This window comes from Ranitomeya variabilis, chromosome 3 (assembly GCF_051348905.1).
Source record: "Ranitomeya variabilis isolate aRanVar5 chromosome 3, aRanVar5.hap1, whole genome shotgun sequence".
NCBI lineage: Eukaryota > Metazoa > Chordata > Amphibia > Anura > Dendrobatidae > Ranitomeya > Ranitomeya variabilis.
The window spans coordinates 37,338,420-37,359,097 of record NC_135234.1 but is presented as its reverse complement, the minus strand read 5'-3'; the positions used below and the strand labels follow the sequence as shown (position 1 = coordinate 37,359,097).

At 41.0% G+C, this 20,678-nt stretch overlaps 1 protein-coding gene across 1 annotated transcript in view; it reads right to left on the bottom strand.

The window, feature by feature from the left end:
* HUNK (hormonally up-regulated Neu-associated kinase) overlaps positions 1–20,678 on the bottom strand; it is a 78,984-nt gene that overhangs the window by 37,034 nt on the left and 21,272 nt on the right. Inside the window, exon 2 of the mRNA XM_077293975.1 lies at positions 18,491–18,731. Coding sequence (XP_077150090.1) covers positions 18,491–18,731 — 241 coding nt within the window. The remainder of the gene's footprint in view (positions 1–18,490; positions 18,732–20,678) is intronic.

Sequence of the window (20,678 nt, the reverse complement as noted above, 5' to 3'; positions counted from 1 at the left end):
ATAAAAGTTATCGCATAGAGTATGTTCCTGGAACGAGAGAAGATTCTCAAATTACTGTGTTCTGGCTTTGAACCTGAGCAGGATACATAAGTGGAATGAGTTATCATGTGTACTACACATAATTCACGCTGTTAAACAGGTTTCAAAATAGCTACAGGCCTCATTTTTGGATACCAAGTTCAAACAAGATCAGGGTCCAAATCAAGGTTAAGATTTGTATTACAGAGGCAAGTTTGAAGGTTTGACAGTGATTGACAAGAACATTAAATTTATAAAATAAAATTACATGCAACATATGAAAATATTAAAAAAATGAATAAAAGCATCAAAACTATTCCCGGAGATAAGTGTGCTAAAGGAAAAACTCTGACCATCACTGCAAGCTTTGATTTATTCATATATGATCACATAAATGTTTTGCTTAAAGATTTTTGTTAAATTATGTCGTCTATGTATTGTAAAAGGCATGGCATGTGAAAGTATGAGTTTTTGGTGTTCACTGCCTCATAAGTGATGTTCTGCCAACCTAGATAAGATGTGTAAGAGAATCACAGCTCTTTAGTAAGGACCGACTTCCAAACTGCTATATTCAATCACGTCTCAGGAACAGGTGAGGAGGTGATAAGAAGGTTAGCTGTCCGAAACCATTATTTTCCCACATAGCTGTTAGTTTTCACAAAAAGCTATGTGTTTCCCTAAAGGGAACCTGTCATGCGGTTTTACCAATATACCAATATAAAGCACAGCCACTACCATTAAGCCCTCTATATCAGCAAACTATATCTGTCCCCAACCCCTCTGCAAGGCACCAAAAAGACCTTTTATTACACTCACAGACCCAACGATCAGGTCCGATGGGCATCACGGGTCTTGATCCAGTACATCCTCTCTTAATGATCGCCATCCTCCTTCCCTGCTTGATGTGGATGACACGTTCTACATTATCGGCACAATGTCCGCCATTCGCACTCCTGCACAGGCATATGTCTCTATGGCCTGCCAAGGGCAGAACAAAGTAGGGTTTTACCTACAGGTCACGACTCATCGGCACTCTTTTGTCTTTCCGGATGCATGCGCACTACAGTTCTGTGCAGGGCTGAGAGAAGTGCAATTGTCGTGAAGAAAGGAAGCGCCGGATCAAGAACAGAGATGCCCATCATTGCCGTCATTGAGTATAATAAAAGGTTGTTTTGTGCATTGTTGAGGTGACTGGGGATATATACAACATACCAGAATGTTGTAAAAGACGCCTTAATGGTGGTGGCGTTACTTTATATTGTGAAAACCTGGTGACAGGTTCCCTTTAACAAATGGAATGAAAATTGCAGAAAAAGGGTCAATATAAAAATGCAAGTAACTGAAGATGTATATGTAATATATAGAATTTAGGGATTAACGCTCTCGGGTAGGCATTAGGTAGCATACCAAAAAAGCCACTACCCGGCATAAAAGGTTTCACAGTAAATAACCAGTTCATTTAGCAGGCACATATGTCAGTGCGGGCTCACCCGAACAGGTTAGTCGTTTCTCGTGGAGCAAACTTTATACAAAGAAGAGGTACGGTCCTACCAGTATTGGTATCCCCTTCAGCGCCAAACATGAGTGTTCAATTCTGGACATAGTTCACACTGAACAGGCTCCAGCATTCACATTGTTCTCTGCAGCTCAACACACAGACTGCTCAGCTTTCCTAGCTGACCCATGCAATCTCCATTTAAAAAGAGACCCTGGCATGTCTCTCTCCAGTTCCAGCTATAGCTCACATTTTGGTTGGTCACTCACCAGGAGCACACTCAACACTGCTCAACATCCAGCAGATTGAAACCCATTGAACACAGGCCCTGATTTTTAGTCAAGGCTAGTCAGGTGCATGTAATCAAGACCTGAAGTGCTAGGATTTAACTCTGTCCCACTTGGCTTTGGTACAATATATAAATCTATAAAACAAAAAGAAAACATGGATCTGACCAGCTGTCCGCAATGAAACGAGACTTGTGCTGTCTATGAGCTGTGACTGAGCTATAATACCAGCCACAGTACGTGAGCAAAAGTGGTGCCTTTTGAAAAATGTGCGTGTTTACCTCCTTGGGAGAACATTTTGCTCCCAGACACAACAAAATCAACGGTAGGGGAGCCAGAACAACCCTACATAATAGATCATTAACTACCAGAAATCGGTAGATTCGGACAATCTTATGTGTATGACCAACTTATCACAACTAAAGGCATCTATTCCTATTATTGTATTCTTGCCTATGTATAACTTCCATTCATCTATTTTGCATTTCTTTTCAAAATAGATAAAGTCATCCAAGCCCAATTATCTAACATCGTATAGAAGCAAAACCTGAGAAACCAGCTGGCTTTTAAATGCTGACTTCAATTAAAACTGAACTTTACGATCCCGGGATGCAGAGAAAAACTAATCACACAGCATATTCACTGCACGCTCTGGAACCACATAGCAGCTAGCTCAAATGAAACACTGAGCGGATGAGGTGAGGACCACACTTATATATCTAAGGCTGTCACATCACATATGCATCGCCTGGTGTGGTGTGAAACATTATCCTGCTGTAAAGTTCTGCAGAAAAAAAAGCTTATACGCCAGACTCCTACAGTGAGACACTCTGCAGGGAGCAAGCGGCACTACGTTCCTTCTACCATGCCGGGACCTCGAGCAGAATGCGGCGTGCCAACCTAGCACTGAACTGTCATAAGTTGCAAAGTTTGCAAATCTTCTAATAATATTTATAGAGAAAGTTGTTTCCCTCAGGGTAAAGAAAGCGAATACCAAGGAAATTACATGGAGACTACTGGATCAGAGAAATATACATCTGGGATGTTTCCAATATTGCAAAGTCCACAGAACAGCAGACTTAGGAGGCCCCATACACATGGTTGTATTACTGCTTTGTATGAACACAATCCACCACCCATAATTCTTTCTGTACCTTAATATGCCTCCAATTTAATTATTTCAGGAAATTTTGGATATGCCAGGTTCCATTAGATGCCATATTATGGAGAAGTTGCCCTAGAAGCTTTTCCAGATGAATGTACCATATAACCACACAGCTCTACGGTGCAGAACCGGGGAGGCTTCTTGTCATACATACTCAATGCATGAGAACTGATGGACAACATGGAAGAGTTAGTACAGTCACTTATGGGTTGACTATATCATGAAATAGTTTGTAATGAGCTCTTCCATCTAAAACCAAAAACTATCTAGCATTTTCTTTTGACAAATATTCTATTCAAATTAGCTTCTGTTTTTTTGGAAACACGGCCAATGTGATTTGTACCACAAGGGCTCTCACTCAGCTTCCCGAGGTTATCAGTATGGCAAACCTGCCTAGTGATGAGAAAGTATCACCACATATTAAAGATGATCAAGAAAATACCTAGAAAATGAAACAACAGGCAAGACTTAAAGCAGACTAATTGCAAGAGGATCATAGTTTTACATCTGGGACTTCACATGGCATAAACATGCGTGATATAACATTCACTGGGTTAGTGTCATGGCTCGGTTTGATGATTCAATCTGCTGACCTTTTACTGTGTAGTTGGTCCCCCTGTCTGCTGAGCTATTGCCTTTTCCTCTCTGTCCAAATGCTGATAGTTCCAATAGTTTTTGTTCCCCTTCTTGGTTTGTGCCTCTACAGGTGTTTTACATTTTCCCCTCTTGGTCTCTCCTATCACATTCTGGGTTGGGTTTTATATGTTCAACCTGCACTGCACTTCCTTGCTGGCTATACTTCTAGGTGGATTTGGGTTTAGGAGTTCCAGACCTTCAGCTAAGGGATTTACCTTGTATGGTAAACACGAGTTGAATTCCTGCTGTGAGTCTGTTAATTTTTGTTCCCAGTTTCTCTTCCTTTCGCCTCTAGGTTTTTGGGAGGTTATACTTGTTCTGTTTACTTTTGACTTTCCTTAGCTTTCCCTTTCTACACTATAGGAACTTGTTTTAATTTTCTCATCCTCAGTTTTCATATCTTCCTGCACATTTTCCTCTCCTCTTGTTCGCAATGTGTTGTGGCCTACTTTCTGGTTCCTCAGAAGGTACGAGAAACCCCTCAATGGCCTTTTAGGAAGCCAGATCCAAATGTGGTGTTTTTGAGTTGTGTGGCTAGGATCTTTCTAGTCTGTAAAGGGATCAGTTGGGTGTGGGTGCAGTGTCTCCTTGTAGTAAGTCTTCCCTTTTTCCGTTACCCATGAATGAGTGTGTGCTACATTCAAAGCAGTTGAAGTGGAAGAAGCCAAAACGTGCAGTAATTGCCTCTGCATTTTGGTGCCTGAAAGGGTTCAAATGGTCTCTGTGTGGTTTGAATGAAGGGAGCCCAGACATGTGTCCTTTATTCTTCCGAGTAGATCAGAAAACAACAAAAGTGCCCCATAGACATTAAGGTAAGGATGTACAAACCCATCAACATCAGCAGATTCATCCAAAAGTCTAATGCAGGGGTCCCCAACCTGTGGTTTGTGGGTCTTTAATTTGTGGATCATGGCTGTCTGCCAGATTGATGCATTACCACCATTTCCATGAAGAGTGGGACTCTAGATGGAGACTGGCATACTGGCTTTAGGGTATTTCTGGAGATAGAATGATACCGCCAGTCAGAGGAGGTGCTTGAAGCTGGACTGGATGTGACAGTGTGATGGGAGTGCTTGATGCATAAATGCTGAAACAGGTAACATGGCAACCCCCCTGGATGTAAGTATCCTGGGTCAATGTCTTGGTGTGATGGGGAAACGTTGTCTCATATTATACTGGTTACAGGGACTTTGGGTAACATTACTTTGAAGGGGGGAGGGCAGAATAAGGATGTCACTACTCCGGGAGTGTGGGGGGGGGGACGAGAAGTCTGGATGTGACTCCCATCTCTCTCTCTCAGAGATGAATGTGACTCTCCAGGTAAGAAACATTGGGGACCACTGGTCTATTGTATGGGGGCTACCTGATGAAACCTGACAGATAATGTTGGAGAAATGAAGGATCCAGATGTGGATTTCAATGGAGAAGGAAGAATCATGTATAAGTAATTCACTGATACTTGATCATGGTTGGGACAGGTTGGGATCAATGAGGTTTCCAACTTCTATCAGACTATTAATCTGTTATGACATACGATTTTCAAAGGGATTATCAAAAATATTAACAACCTTGACCAGTTAGAGAAATTCCACTCCAAAGAGCATGTTCAGCTGATTTATATGAGCATTTTAAGGATGTGAATGTGGAACCATTAGAGAATAGGCCAAGTTGAAATCCAAATTAAATCACTTTCTCGTGAAGGAAGACTTGGTGGACCATTGGAGGAAACCAGCAGGAAAACATTTTGTGAAGGTATTTCAATTCTAGTATCTAGGCCACTAGCATTCCCTTTTCCTTAGTATCAGAAATAAATAATTCTATACATATTTTATACTGCCATTTTGGATTATAAAAAATTTGAAAGAAATACTTTCCGAGTAAAAAACTGTATCTCACCCATCTGTAATATTACATTTAGCTTTATTGGAGATTTTCCATACATTCCCATGCAGTCTGATACAGTCCCTGAAAAATCTGTCTTTTGTATGGAACGGAAAGCAGCAACCTGATAGCCCCTAATAATGAGAGGGTTTCAGCTACGAGGGAAACTCAATCCGAAAGAAAAACAAACCGCCAAGAGTTTACCAGTTATTTCCCTCTGTTAGCAATTTGGGATAGTCTGGTTTCCTCACACATTGAAATGTATTTTTCAGATTAAAATAGCAGGGAGGGATTCTAATAGAAAAATGATGTCAACTTTATCGAGGGTAGATTTTTTGATATGGGAGCCCAAAGAAAAAAATCAGTAAAGTTATACACCTTTTATGATCTCAAATATCCTCCCAGCCCGATGGCGTGATGGCAAGTAACAATACTCTTTCAATAAATGCGAAAATTAACATTTATTTAAAGACCTACAAGAAGAACTCCCAAACAGGACCATTATCCATCTCTTTATACCAACTTTTTGGATAAGCCACCATAAAAGGTAGCAGGTGAGCTATAAGAGATGTAAAAGCTCTTGGGCACCCAGTGAAAAATCTGCAACGTTGAACCATCAAAGGGAAGTGAGATCCGTTTTTCGGTAAATACCTTCTTGCTTTTATGTATCCTCCCTTTGCATTCACTTTAAAGGGGCATCTTACACTTTCTCCCTCATGTCTTTTCATTATGAATAATCATTCTAAATTCTAAGAAAAATAATACATGTCTGACCTAATGCTAGTCTGTGCGGCATAGAGAAGCAGTCAATGGTATGGCAGATGGAACGTTGAGCTCACACATGCTGAAAATACCCTACAATGGGAATACCATTAGCTAATAATACCAATAAAACTAAGTGTTTGCAGCTACTGTAGTGGTGTAAGGCGCAAGTTAAAAGTCAGCATTAAGATCTGGTCAGCTTTTCATTTAGTTTTCTAGTGCCAAGAAATAGAAAAATAAATTGGTCAGTAACGTGGAAACAACTTATGTGAATGTGTTGAAATTAAGGTATTTTTTGGTCCATGTGCCCAAAAGTGTAACCCTTTGTGATTTTCTTTACGGATGGTTTACGGATCAGATCGATGCATGTGAAGAGCAGTCAGTTCTTACACGCATTGGACGCGTGCGTGATCACATGGAGCCAGTCATGCCTCTAAGTTGCATATGTAACTGGTCCGATAAGTCTCGGGCTACTCTGATATTAGGCCTTGAGTAAATTGACATTCATATACTTTCAGTCCGTGTGCACAACGGAGCATACACGGACTGACATTAGTTGCTCACGGAGATATTCAAGTCCACAATTTGAGTACGTGACTAGCGCACAGAGCTCAGCCCTTGTATGAACTTTAGCCTAAGTCATAATATATCAAATAATGTGACAGGAGAGGGGAAAATACGAGAAATGAACTCAAAACTTGTCAGGACATGAAACCTTGTTATGCTTTTCATGTAGATGCAACTCGGATAGCTGACAGATTGAGGAAGACAATATGACAGGTGAAGCACTTCTAAGGGATCCATTCACACTGTCCAAATAACAGCCGACCAGCAACATGTTTACCAGTTGGCAGTCGTTTAACAAAAGCCAACCTGGCCTGAACGATCAGGTTTGCCATTGTCTTCAGCATCGCAGGACCTATTTACACAAGATGATGTGCTGCCGAGAACAATGATCTTTTGTGCAGCACAAAAGATAATTTTCTCCAACGAACTATTGTTTTGGTCACTCGTCGGGTGATCGGCAGACGCTTTAGACTGCACGATTATCATGAAGCTTCCATTCATGATAATCTTGAAGCGTAAATGGATCTTTGTTGGCCACTGTTCTACTGACATTAAGGCTACGTTTCCATGATGAGTATTTGATGCTGTGCATTTTGCTTTTTTTACATAGCGTAACCTGGCCTGCGGTGCTTGTTGCATATCTGCAATTTATCAATTTGTCTTGAGGATACACTGAGTTTTACATGCAGCTTTTCCCCATAGAATTGCATTAGATGCAAAAAATCCACTGGTAAAAAAAAATATGTTAGTTTTTAGCATGTTTCTACAATATCAAAAATGCACCGAATACTCATCTTGGAAACACAGCCTAAAGGGGACCTGCATATACGGTATATACCTGCTGATATACAGGTACTTTTTAGGTAAATAAATTGAAAATCCTATTTAGGTGGGTTACTGGAGGAGCAGCTGCAGGGAGAAAATGAAGATTTATTCTACCTGCAGCCGCTCGCTTCTAGTCATCGGGTCGGTGCAGTGAGCCACCGCTTGCTACATAGTGAGTCCGCTGTAGTCGCTCCCCAGAACAATGTGCGTATGAGTGTAGATCTGGCTGTCAATCCAAGTGCAGGGAAGTGATTACACATTACCCTTATATCTAGAGGTAAATAGCGTTTGTGGAAATGACAGGTTCCCTTTAAGTGAGGTGTAATGAATAAGGATATCTGGAGTATTGAAACTGGCTATCAAAGGATTCTCCGTTGGGCCCTAACTTTGACACTGCCCAAAAAAACCAGCAGAAGACAACCTTATTTGGAACCATCACTTGTCCCTAGGGTCTACTCTTTATGGGATTATCCACAAGCACCATATTACACTTTCTAGATTAAACGTTCAGTGTGTACTGTGCATCCTTGCATTTGGGGAATATTGGATCATGAGCATACAATCGCCAGATGGACAGTTGAGAAGTAATGGATCTACGATAATACACAGGCACGTGCGACTCCTGACCTGACTACAACCTTCCAAGCAGCAGGATTTGGTCACTTTCGAGCCTTCGCTAATCCCTAGCGTGTCTGGTACAGAAAGGCTCAGTAATGTCATTTCAGTGTCTGCAGGATTTACAAAACTGCCGTGCCAAGTTCTTTAATTTTTTTTTTCAGTGCACAGGGAAAATGGGCCCCGAATAAATGAGCTGCGGGTATTCAGAATGTATTCTTAGCCGTGTATTAATCTCATATAATCACTTGGTTATTTTTAGAAATCCATTATAAAAAGGTCCAATTCTGCATAATCTGCATTATAAACACTCATTATACAGAGGAGCGTAGAGAGCAGTGCGAGTGGGCGGCTTGTCTTTATGGACTTCTAATTGAACATATATATGAAGCTCTCTAATAAAAATGAAGAGCCGAGCGTCATGTCCGTACATTTCCTCTGTACTATTTAAAATGGGACCTTGGGCTGAACTAATAGTTCTTGCTTCTAAACCGTCCTGATTTAATAGCTTGGACATAAGTTGATCACATCTCATTTTAAGTCTCGATCTCAAGTATATTAACACCCCTCTAAGAACTTGTCATGCTGGATCACCCAACCACAAACCGAGTTTGAAACTTGTTTGGCACCAGTTGATCCACTAAAAAAATAAATACACGATCGTGAGGATTTTTCTGTCTTTGGTTGTCCAATATTATGATGCCAGAAAAAACTGAGTTATCCAAAGCCTCTTTGTAACTCTCCAATGAGAGCAGGAAAGGACCTCTCAATTTGATTTAAAAAAAAGGGTCAGAAATTAGTGGACCTCCACCGATCCTCAAGTTATCACCCATCTTTTGAGTAGGCGATAACTTTTAATAAAAGAAAAAAAAAAAAATGTGACAAAACCAGCTCACCTACTAGGCATTTGTTGTGGGGAAGCCCGGATAACGTGCAGTCTTCACGTAAGGCAGTGGAACAAATAGAGGAGAAAATCCAGCTTCCAAAAATATCAAAATTTATTGAAGATAAAATCCAAGATCCAAAAACATGGTTCACAGGAGAAGAAATGGCAGCATGTTGGGTATAACTCTTTAAAGAACAGCCAGCAAAGAAACAGCATCCAGCCTTAGCCAATCTTAAAATATTTGGCTGATCTTCTGAATTTCTGCCATAGTTTTGCAGTTTGAACAGTTTCAGATTTGCAAGTCCATTGGCCCCATGGTCATTTTTGGAAGATTCAGTATGGAACATTCAATAATTACTCTTGTTAGTAAGTAGCAGGCTACCCATTTGAGATGGCTTTTTATGGTAGTTCAGTGGTTAGCATTGTTGCTTTGCACTGGGGTCCTGGGTTCAAATCCCACCGTCGTTGTTGCATGTTAATGGGGTTGCAAAAACCTAATTGTTTGAGATTAAACCTGATTGTACGAGATTAAAAAACATAGGATTGCTCCCCCCCAGAAACGTCACCACGTTTCTCCAACGGTTGTGTCTAGCATTGCAGCAACGATTGGGCTGAACTGCAATACCAGATACAGCCCACCTACAGTAGAGGCGCTATTTAAAAAAAAAAGATCATCAGATACTTCTCCCCTTTTTTAATGCAGTCTTTAGCTTATTATATCACCAGATCAATCTGGGAAAGAACTGTAGACCATGAAGTTGTAAATTAGAAGAAACCAAAAGGAAATATGATCCTTGAAGGGCTTCCTAAAATATATTAATGACAGAAAGACAAAACTCAATTTTTTTCACGTTTTAAAGTCTCAAATCCTTGAATCAATGTTTAAGTTCGTGGTCAAAAAGCGCGTTTCTTCAATCTCTTGGGGAGGAAAATAGGAATCTGCCAAGGAATGGCTGAAGATGTGTACATGCCCAGCCAGAGTAAACATGAGCTGTAGCCAGACGGTTGAGGACGATGGAAATAATCATGTAGAAGATGATGAGGAAGCAATTCATCAAGAGGCTTATGAATAAATATTTTCCGATGCCGGTTACCTGCCTCGTGTTACATAATCAGATTACAGATCTCCAGGTATACGTATATGCAACGTGTCAGCTAGCAGGACCTCGTGCCAAGTGCTAGCAGAGTGTTCTCATGATGAGCCGTCGTTACATAACCCTTCAAGTGCATGCATAAAATTCCAACATGGGGTCACTATTTGGGTGAGCCCTAGAAGTAATGAGAGCAGAGGCAGCCAACGCATTCGAAAAATTATATCGAGGCATGCAAGACCTCATACCGCTTTTACAGTCCACATTCTCAAAAATAACATGTCAAGCCACAAACATCTTTCACAGCGTGTGGAATAAATTACCACCCTTCCAAAATGGAAAAGTGTACTAATATATGGATTTCAACTCTTCAGTATATACAACCATGAACATATCATGGAATAAATCTTGGCCTTTAGATTTTTTCCTATAGAGGCTATGCTCTATAAATTTTGCAATAAAAAAATCTAGAGAACAAACTGTGCGCTGATCATCAATGGTTTTGAACCAATGTGTTTTTTGCAAGACAGTGATGAATTGTCTCGTCCATCTTGCTACAGACAAAAAAGGATAAAAAACACAGAGGTAGACACAACAACGCACGGGCGGACATATCACTGGTGCAACCTGAGCAGCCGCACAGGGACCCAAGAGGTAAGGGTGCCCATTACAACATATATATATATATATGTGTGTGTGTGCCGAGGATTGTTGCCAAGTACAATCAAGGTGACCAGGATCGTATTTTTGTGTTCCAATGTACAATATTAGTGTGGGTAATGAAAATCTTGCTATATAGTAAAATACTGTATTCCATTTTGGATGAAAGCGAGTAAACTTTCCATTAGAGATATATTGTGCCGTGACGTCATTATGCCTCGGGAACCTAAAGTACAAGAGATGCCCAGGATGTCAGTGTTCGAGCACCAGCCAAGTAAGGTTGTAATGCCAAGGTCTGGCAGCCATGGAGTACTATCGTAGATGTTGAACCTTTTTCATATGATATTCCTAGGTTTTAATGGTCCAACACCTTACTTGCAAGCTACCAAATATGGCTTCCTAGATTCTTTCAAGATGTGCTTGTAAAGATTAAGATTTGAGATGGGTGCAACACATCTGGTAGTGGGACTCATCTCCATTCAAAACATCATTTCACTTGCCAAATGGGTGGGTTTGAAGGTCCCCTTTAAGAAGTAAGCAGTACTGAAGCACCTTGCTTGCCTTAGCATCGCCAGGAGTGACTCTTGCCAGAAGGAACAATGTAACGCTCATAGACAAAAGGCAGAGAACAGTTATATTTAGCTACAAATCAAAAAGAATATTCTCTCTGTATTATACGCACATCCAACTCCATATTCTGAGAATTCAGAGGAGATTACGAGAGATGTAGAGGCTTATTGATCGTCATTGCTTCCAGGAGAGGATGAGATGCTCTCCATCTATGATGGGTATGAGACGAGTTGTCTAGAACTAACAGTTAATAAGTAATGCGGCCCTTTCAGAAGATTGTAAAATTCCCCAGGTTGGAGTCTATTATTACTCACCCAATGAAACTCAAGTATCGGCTGATTATTTATAGAAACCATTAAAATAAAAAAGGTGCCAAAAAGAGCATTCAGCACAGATTCGGGCAACCTGGGACATAGAAAGAACATTGGCAGGAAGAGAACATATTGGAACGGTGGATCATCACGGTTAAACAGAATCTGTAATGGTAAATCAGGTGTGCCCCATACCGCCTAATGGAAAGGGTAAAGGTGGGCAAATAGGGATTCAGTCCTCCTGATCGATTCATGGAATATATGCAAAAGCTGACATTCACAAAGTCTGATAATGGCTGCAAGACCCAGATACGACACCAATGAAGCCTACACATGGGAGAAGGCCTGGAGGTCTAAAAGTGCTCATACACCTTTAGTTGGTGGCCGAGCTCAATAAGCACACAACTATCTCTACCGATTGCCACATATACATGAATGCTCAGCTCCATTGAGCATGCATATAAAGTCAATTGAAAAAGTAGAGAAAGCTGTTAACAGTCATCTCTCAGAAGAACAAAAAGATCGGTGTTTCGGGAGGTTCCCAAATACATCAGATGTTCTCTCCGAAGTCACTTTACATTCATATTTTTGGGAGCTTCAAACCCCTGCACTTTAGCCTATACTCATGAGACAGCCATTTAATTAATTAAAAAGAGTTGTCCAGTTTTGTCATGAAAGTCTGTGCCGGATTCTTTGGTCGACTGAGAGCAGGGGGTTGTGTGCAATATTCATATTCCCGGCCACATTTCGACTAGACTTGAGCAACTTTGCTCAACTCACTTGAATTGAGAAAGGCTGCGCACATCTAGATGGAATGTGCCAGAAGGATGCTTATCACATACTTACAGTCACATAATCAAACGCTCTCGCTATCAGCACCGGAGAATCCTGATAGTGCTCTGTACACGACTTGTGATTATTCTGAAGTCAAAAGTCACATGGAATGTTGTGTTCTGAAATAGTTGTGTTCTGAAACAATGGAAATAATCATTTAGGACAATATAGAAAGGTAAAAAATGTAGAGATGAGAATTGTCAGTAAACCGCTGGCCAAACCCAGTACCGTTCCAGATCTTCACGACTCTGCGTTCCTTTGAAATGTTAACTGGGTGATAATAACGTCTTGCTCTCCATCCTATAGGTTCTTGAACTTGTGACCTATATTAAAGAATTATCCTGGGCTTCTTTAAAAAGGAAATAATGGGCAGACTGGAATACGCACCGGATTTAAGTCTTCCCAGGTGCGGGATTACTAGAAAGGTGAGCGCTGCAGCCAGGGGATCTGTAATACTTCAGCAAATAACAAAGGCTGAAAGGTTTAAAGGCATTTGGGCTTGAGAGGGACATGCTGGAGCCCGGCCATAGGATGCTCACACATTATAGCTATACATAAGGGAGCTTGACAAAGGTAAGAACCTTGTAAAATTGATGGATAGAAGGCGTAATAAAGCAGATCTCCGAGGTGTAATCTTATAGAATATATTACACTGGATTCTTGGTATTGTAAAATGTACAGTATCAGTATCTCTGCAGCAGAAGGAGGGATGTCAAGGCTGAAAGTATATACAACTGGGAGCAACTAAAAACAACCTTCACATAATGGCATGCTCAAGATGGGGGTTTGTTTTAGTGGATTTTAGTACAATAGGGTCGCAGTTGGATGTTTCATTTGAAAGCATCCTCTATAAGGTTAAAGGAAACGAGACAAGAATGCAAGTTATTACATATCCACAGGATGGGTGATAAGTTGGTGATCATTGAAGGTCCAACCACTAAGACCCTCACCAAGCCTAATAACAGGGCTTTATAGTACCCCAAATTTAATAGAGCAACGATCCACAATGCCTACACCCACTCCATTCATTCTTTATGGGACTGCCAGATCTTTATCAGCCCCAAAGACAATGAATGAGATATTAGGACCACCACTTTATTAAACTGGGCCACTTCAAAACCCTATTATTGGGATTGGTGGGGGTCTCAGCAGCCAGACTCCCAGGAAATTAAGTTGTTGTCCAGGCTTGGAGTTTATGTCTGCAGTCACTTGATGTGACTGCAAACTTGTGAATCCTCACAGCTTGCACTGTGATCGCTGTCAGGATCCTCAAAATACTTGCAGTCACATGCCCGCCAGCTCCCATCACAGGACAATCGTGACAGCGTGCAGTGCATGAGATGTGAGCCCCAAGCCTGGACAACCCAGTTAACCTCGTAGATATGAGATGGGTGGTTATGGTGGACAAATCTCTTAAATACAATCCTAACTTTAGCCTAAAACTAAACCAGGTAGGCAGAGGACGCACCAAATTAACCACAATGGCTCGTTATATGAAAGATGGGGCAAAACTTGACAGATACCTTTCTCTTCCTTATACATCCTATTGGTTGGCCATCATACACAGACTAAAGTCAGGCGATATCGGCACGATTGGTTCGGCAGTCAATTGTGCATAGGGGCCTCCCAAAAGAAGGATCCTGCACATAGGATTTCCAATGGACGATTCTTTTCTTTTCCAGAAGATACTTCTACAGAAGTCAAGCAGCAGCTCTCATAGAGAACACATGAGCACTTGGTCGAGCAGAGAATTTTGGTTTAGGTGGGATTTGGGTGTCTACAACATCCAGAAACTCTTTATCTAGTAATTTAGACCAGGCTTTTTTTTACATATATCTTAGTAAATCTCCCCCAATGTATCTGACCTGTGAAAATACATCACATCTGTGGAAGGACTGGAAAAAGCCTTAGCAGTCTATGACCGATCTCAGATTAAGGACCTAATTTTTTACTATATACATATGACTATATCCGAAGTAAGAGCATGTCTCAGATATTTAGTCACAATTAAATCTTTCTGAAGATCCCAATTAAAAAGTTTTATTCTGAAAATTAAAACTTGGATGGTAGATCGGTGGAGGCCCAACCGTTGGGCCACCCACCAATCCTGAGAATAGAGGTCTGAAATGCCCCATGGGAATGAATGTTGGAACACTCATTTTCTCTGGGATTACTAAAAAAGCTAAGCTCTGTACTGTTTTATCTCTTAAAGTCCTATAGAGTGAATGGAGCGGTGATGAGCATGCTCCATTCGACTAAGGCATTTCACAGCCCCCCGGTATTGGTGGGGTCCAAGTGGTTGGATCTCCACCGATTTTTAAGTGATATCTTTTCATCTTTTTTTTTTTGCTTTCCAACATCTGCACAGACCCCATAAACATTCCCTGATGTGCCCCATCGGATCATTCAATTCATAGGAAGCACAGAAACAATGGAATGAACTCACAGAAAGATCAAGACCCCAGAACAGCACACAACTCTCATAACCTGAATCTGCAGCCTTTCCGTGATCCCAAAAATTCCCCAGAGGCCAGAAACCTGAGCTGCAATAGCAGGTATTGCTAGCACTCATTCTTGTGCTTTTAGTAATAATGATAGCAACCAGGAGGTTAGTATTACTTGTTTTTTTGCTGCTTTTTTTTCTGGGGGGTAAAGTTTAAGAAGAATTACTGGTGGGAAAAGTGTTGCCCTATTTAATTGTGTTATGCATAAAAACAGTTGGAGGCATTTTTTTTGTTTGTTTCCTATTTGAATATTTTTTCACATAATTGTGGTATTAAATATGTATGAGCATAAATAGCTTTCATAAGTCACAGGCAACACTTATAAAAGTGAGGGCATCTGAAAGAGGTGATAGTTACGGGACAGCGAGGGGCACTGAGCAAAAAAAAAAACAAAACAGGTCTCCAATGCCTGGATCTAAATGTGCGAAAATGAAGAGAACATTCCAAAATAAAAAAATACACGGTATTTAGATTTGACAAAATATTGAGATTTCCCTCTGTATTCCCACTGGAGGAAAGTCATATTAACCACTAGGTGCACTCCCTAGCACCATTACCAGAATAGGTTTACCATTTTAGCCATCTACACAATGGAAAGAAAAAGGAAGCAAGGAAGCCATCATACAACTCTGCTTCTCATCACCTGCTATCCCCTATAAGACCTCATAAAGGGCTCCATTTAAATAATATAATTCAATTAAAGAATTATTAGTAATGACAAATTATGAAATATTCAATGGAAGAGTTCACAAAAGTTGGAGACGTCTTGACTTTAACTACAGCATCAAAATGGTAATGGATTCAAATGATGTATGGGACGCACCCAATGGAAGATGGAGGGGCAAATAATGTTATTATAACCTTTATGACAGGGTCTAAAAATCCTGGATATGGTGGATCCTTGGCTTATTTGGATATTTTTTTCCTTTTTAACTAAGCTACGTAATTAAACACGTTTTACCATCTTTTGTTATACCAGGTGTGCAGTGGAAAAGGTCCCACAAGAGCTGCTATGACAGCTGGAGGCACTTCCCAATCCAAGGGGACCACCTAAAGCTGCCCGTAAAGTAAAACCAGGCGTCAACATCCAGTACTGGCTGAAGGGTAGGAGAGAACTAATAGCAGAATTTGTACACCGATCTGTCCATCTCGTTTATTTATTTAGGGGCGGCATGCTGGCTCAGTGGTTAGCAGGCTACCCACTCTGAGATGGCCTTTTACTATGGCTCAGTGGTTAGCACTGTTACTTTTAAGCGCTGGGATTCTTGGTTCAAACTCGAGCAAGGACAACATATGCAAGGAGTTTGTATGTTCTCTCCGTGTTTGCATGGGTTTCCCCCGGATTCTCCAGCTTCTTCCCACACTCCAAACACGTACTCATAGGAAATGTAGGTTGTGATGTGTGAGCCCCAATGGGGACAGTGATGAGGACTGTAAAGCTGCAGATTAAGATGGTGCATGATAATAATAATTATTGAGCCAAAGTTTGCTTGGTCTTTAGAAAATGGTTTTTTTACACTTAATCCGCCAGGAGACAGATGGGAACCCGATGCACATTCTTGGTGGAAGGTTTCCTGTGAATGCACAGTCATTCTCAATAAAAGCCTATGAGCTTTACGGGAACACATGGAGTCATCAGGTTGATTTGATGGTAAAACACTTTTAGACCAGGTCACCCAATGCTTGGATGTTAAGGTAGAGGACTAATTTTGATTCATATGCAATGACCCTTGAGTTAACATGCTGGGAAAAAAGCCAATTAGGACAGTGGTCCTTCCACATAGAGAAACCACTTGGTCTCTGTACAGTGCTCTTGTATATGTTGACACCATAGTACATAGTACACACGGGTCATTTCATATGTACAATAATTAATGCTGCCAATCAGTCAACCATTTTCTGGGTGGTATGCCCACTGTACCCCCTTCCCCCAATATTAACCTGCCTGTTAATTCAATAAGCCGACGCCAAACAGAGGTTAAATCCGTTCACACGTTCAGTATTTTACATCAGTATCTGTAAGGGGAACGTATAATAGAAACCTGTCACCACTTCTGTATTTATCACCCACTCCTGGTTTTGGCTTATAAATACTGATGTAAAATACTGATCAAATACTGAACGTGTGAACGTGGCCACAGAGGAATAAATCCCCCCTATGCACCCGGTTTTCTTAACCTTAAATGACACTAATATGGAAAACAGTAATTGATATTTCACACAATTCACACTGACAGGGAAGGAGACATGTCCGAGTCACAGATCAAACTTTCCAAGGTAAGACACTGACTTTTTGCTAGGAGAAGCTTGAGAAACCTCCAGGTTTTTTTTCTGCATATCAGAAAAACTGATGAAACTCTGATGGTAAAAACACGGAGCAAACTCCTCGGAGTTTGATCAGAGTGTTGATAGTTTTTTTGGATGAAAGAAAAACGACAGTTTCTCAACCATCGGACGTGTTCAGACAACCGTGCACATCGGTCCAAGATTGGACCGCTAATGGATGAACTGGCCATAGGTCTCCTGACCCGAGTGTGACAGCATCATGTATTTTTATGACACTGTCACACTCGGGTCGGGGAAGCCGCGGCCAGTCCGTGCATTAAGGTTCAATTTTGGACCAATTTACATGGACATCTGAACGCACCCTTCTCATATCAAGCAGTCTGTGACAACGTTGTTTTTTCAGTCTTTCATTGATCCGAGATTCGGATCAAAATTGGATATGTCTCTGTGATTTTGTGAGGACCACTAAGTCTGCGGAAATACACTGACGTGAACAGCCTCATAGACTATATTACATTCAAGCTTTATAAAACATGGATAGAGTTTATATGTGAAAAACTGACGTCTAAATGAGCCTTTATTCCTATAAACTATCAGAAGGCAGTGGGGGAATATAAAACTATAATTTCCAAACAAAGTCGCTGAAAGATGTATAAAATCATATAGAATATGGATTAAAACTACATACAGTGTAAGTAGGACACTCGTACACATATATATTGACGTGAGTGCTCTGTATATAGTATATATTATACAATGTATACCATATGCAGAGCACTCACACTATTATATATAATTTTGTAGAACATAAAGTAAATAAATAATGCATGATAAATAAATATTCTTGGAACCCAGAGTACGCGGATACATATACACACAGCATGGGCTGCAATAGCTTTAGTTTTACAAGTTACTTTATATATATACACGCACATGTTTTCCTACGTAGCGTGGAAACAATACAATTTAATATACACAATAAACAACTAAAATAGATACAATTCAAAACAATAATAATAGGTAACCAATATAGTAAAAAAAGTGATCTCCCTCCCCATACCCCCAGCCCATTCAGCCATCCGCAGGGTCTCACTTACCCTTTCTCCGGTGACCACATGTAACCCTTCTCTGACTTTGGCAAAAGACCCCTCTCCGAGTTTCCTCCCGATCAGGTAGTTGCCCACTCTCTTGGTGTGCTGGAAATTTCGCAGGGTGTCCCTGGACACGTTGCTCACAGAAGCTGGTAGAAAGGAGTCTTCAAGTTGGACTGGGGGCTTTTCCCCAAGCAAGAATCTTGGAGGAGAGTCACTGATGCCATCTCCAGCTGCAGCTGGCATCCTGGAAGGAAAGAGAAGGGTCCACGGGTCAGATCAGGTCCAAATGTAAAGTAAATTCAACAATCCTGCTATAGAGTGGTGGTCAATAGTCTCGAAAGCCCTAGTAGATCCACCATGTGTTCATGTAAGGTCTACTGTGCATTGTAAGGTCTACAGTGCATGGTGCAGATGACTGTGCCCAGGTAGTCGTAGCTGGCACTGCTCTCTGTTTTATCAATGGGGAGTTAAAAAAAATCCACAATCAGAGTGGGTGGTTGCACATGATCCTTGCCTGATAGTCACAGCAGCTCTGGTAATGAATGCACAGCTCTGGAGTAAGGGGAAGGGAGGCAGAGAAGGCAGGACAGAGGTGCAGTGACTGAGGGCTCCCTGTCTAAAGAGCCTCATTCACTCAGAATGTGCAGTAATTTAATCCCATCACAGGCGGCAGGAGCAGATGTGATCTAAGCTCAGCAACTCTGAACAAACCCCTTTCAAATCCTATCCCCCTCCTCCTCCAGTGACTGCAGCCAGCCAAAAGCCTCTGTTTCCTTCACACACTCCTTTTAGTCACTTCTTTATTTTTAAGGGGGAGGGTGGTGCGAAGCTTGGACTCCTATAAATAAAACCCAGCGGTCAATCACAGTCTAAGAAGCAAACCGACAAATGGAAAACCTTGAATACAGATCTGACTTTTAAAGAAACAAAAAGTTTCTATTTTTTATTTTTACTAGAATTCCATAGAGATGAGTAAAAATGACACAATGTTTCCCCTCTTGGAATAAACCTAATGTTCCAAGAGGGCGAAAAAAAAAGTCAACCGGGATCGTAATACAAGTGGTAGTCATTTCGGTGGATAAATAAAAATAAAGTGTGCCCGCAAATTCCAACCACTTGTAGGGCTGCGGCCGCCGGGCGATGGTGTGATTTACCAGCTAATTGTACACAGGCTTATTTTTATAGGCCCCTGTCTACAAATATCTACCACCGGCTGTGTGATAGTTTTATGGCCGTGTCCGCAACGTGGGAGCGAGTAAGAGACTTGTGCGGTATTGGGGACTCCATTAAAAGCCTTTAGATCCTGTACAGATTTATAAATATCCGTCTATACATACAAAATTATGAAGGATTAAAAAAAAGAATCAACTAAAAATATTTTTATTCTTTATTCTGTTTTTTTTTAAGATCAGCATCCACGTTTCAGATGCAGTTCAGTAAGGAGTCAAATCTAGCACCTTCTAGACTAAAAGTTGACAAGAGGATCTGTCTTTTTATTTAAGAACGCTCCTTTTAGGACACATAAAATTATATCTATGCCAGTTCTTTGGCCATCACCATAGGTCAAGTCTGAATCTGCCAGAATAAGAAATGTATCTGTGTAATTACACCCACAAAATGGGACCTTTTAGGAAGCTATTCAGTGGGCTGTGAAAATTGAGTGGAAACACCACTGGACTCAAGACGTTTTATGGTTCTTAGATGTCAAGAAGAAACTTAAGCTGGCCATAGACATGAGATAGCTGTCAGCAGAGTGTCCATTTGACATACGGCTGTCTCTAGCTATTCCCACATACACAAGAGCTCAACTTGGCCAACCGGGAGAGAGAAGAAAGAGGTGTTTGATGATGGCTGATCTCCACTGAAAACAAAAGGATCGAAAAGTAAAATTCCAACTGCCTGATCCTTCCCTCTCGACATCATGTGTCAGGGGACATTCGGGTGGCCCCCGTACAGATCAGATGATTGGCTGCTCATCCAAAGTACATGAGGGCTATGTTACAAGATTAATTTCTCTGCTAATTGGTCAACCCAACGATGGACGGTATATTTTAGCTCTTTAGTCAGCACTTTTGGGGCATGTTAAAGTGGTCATCTTATTATGGAAAAACTCAGATTGGAATTACTTTAGCATTCACTGCAAGATGGGCACCTTTGTCAAAGCAAGGACTCTCTTTATTGTATCAATGTA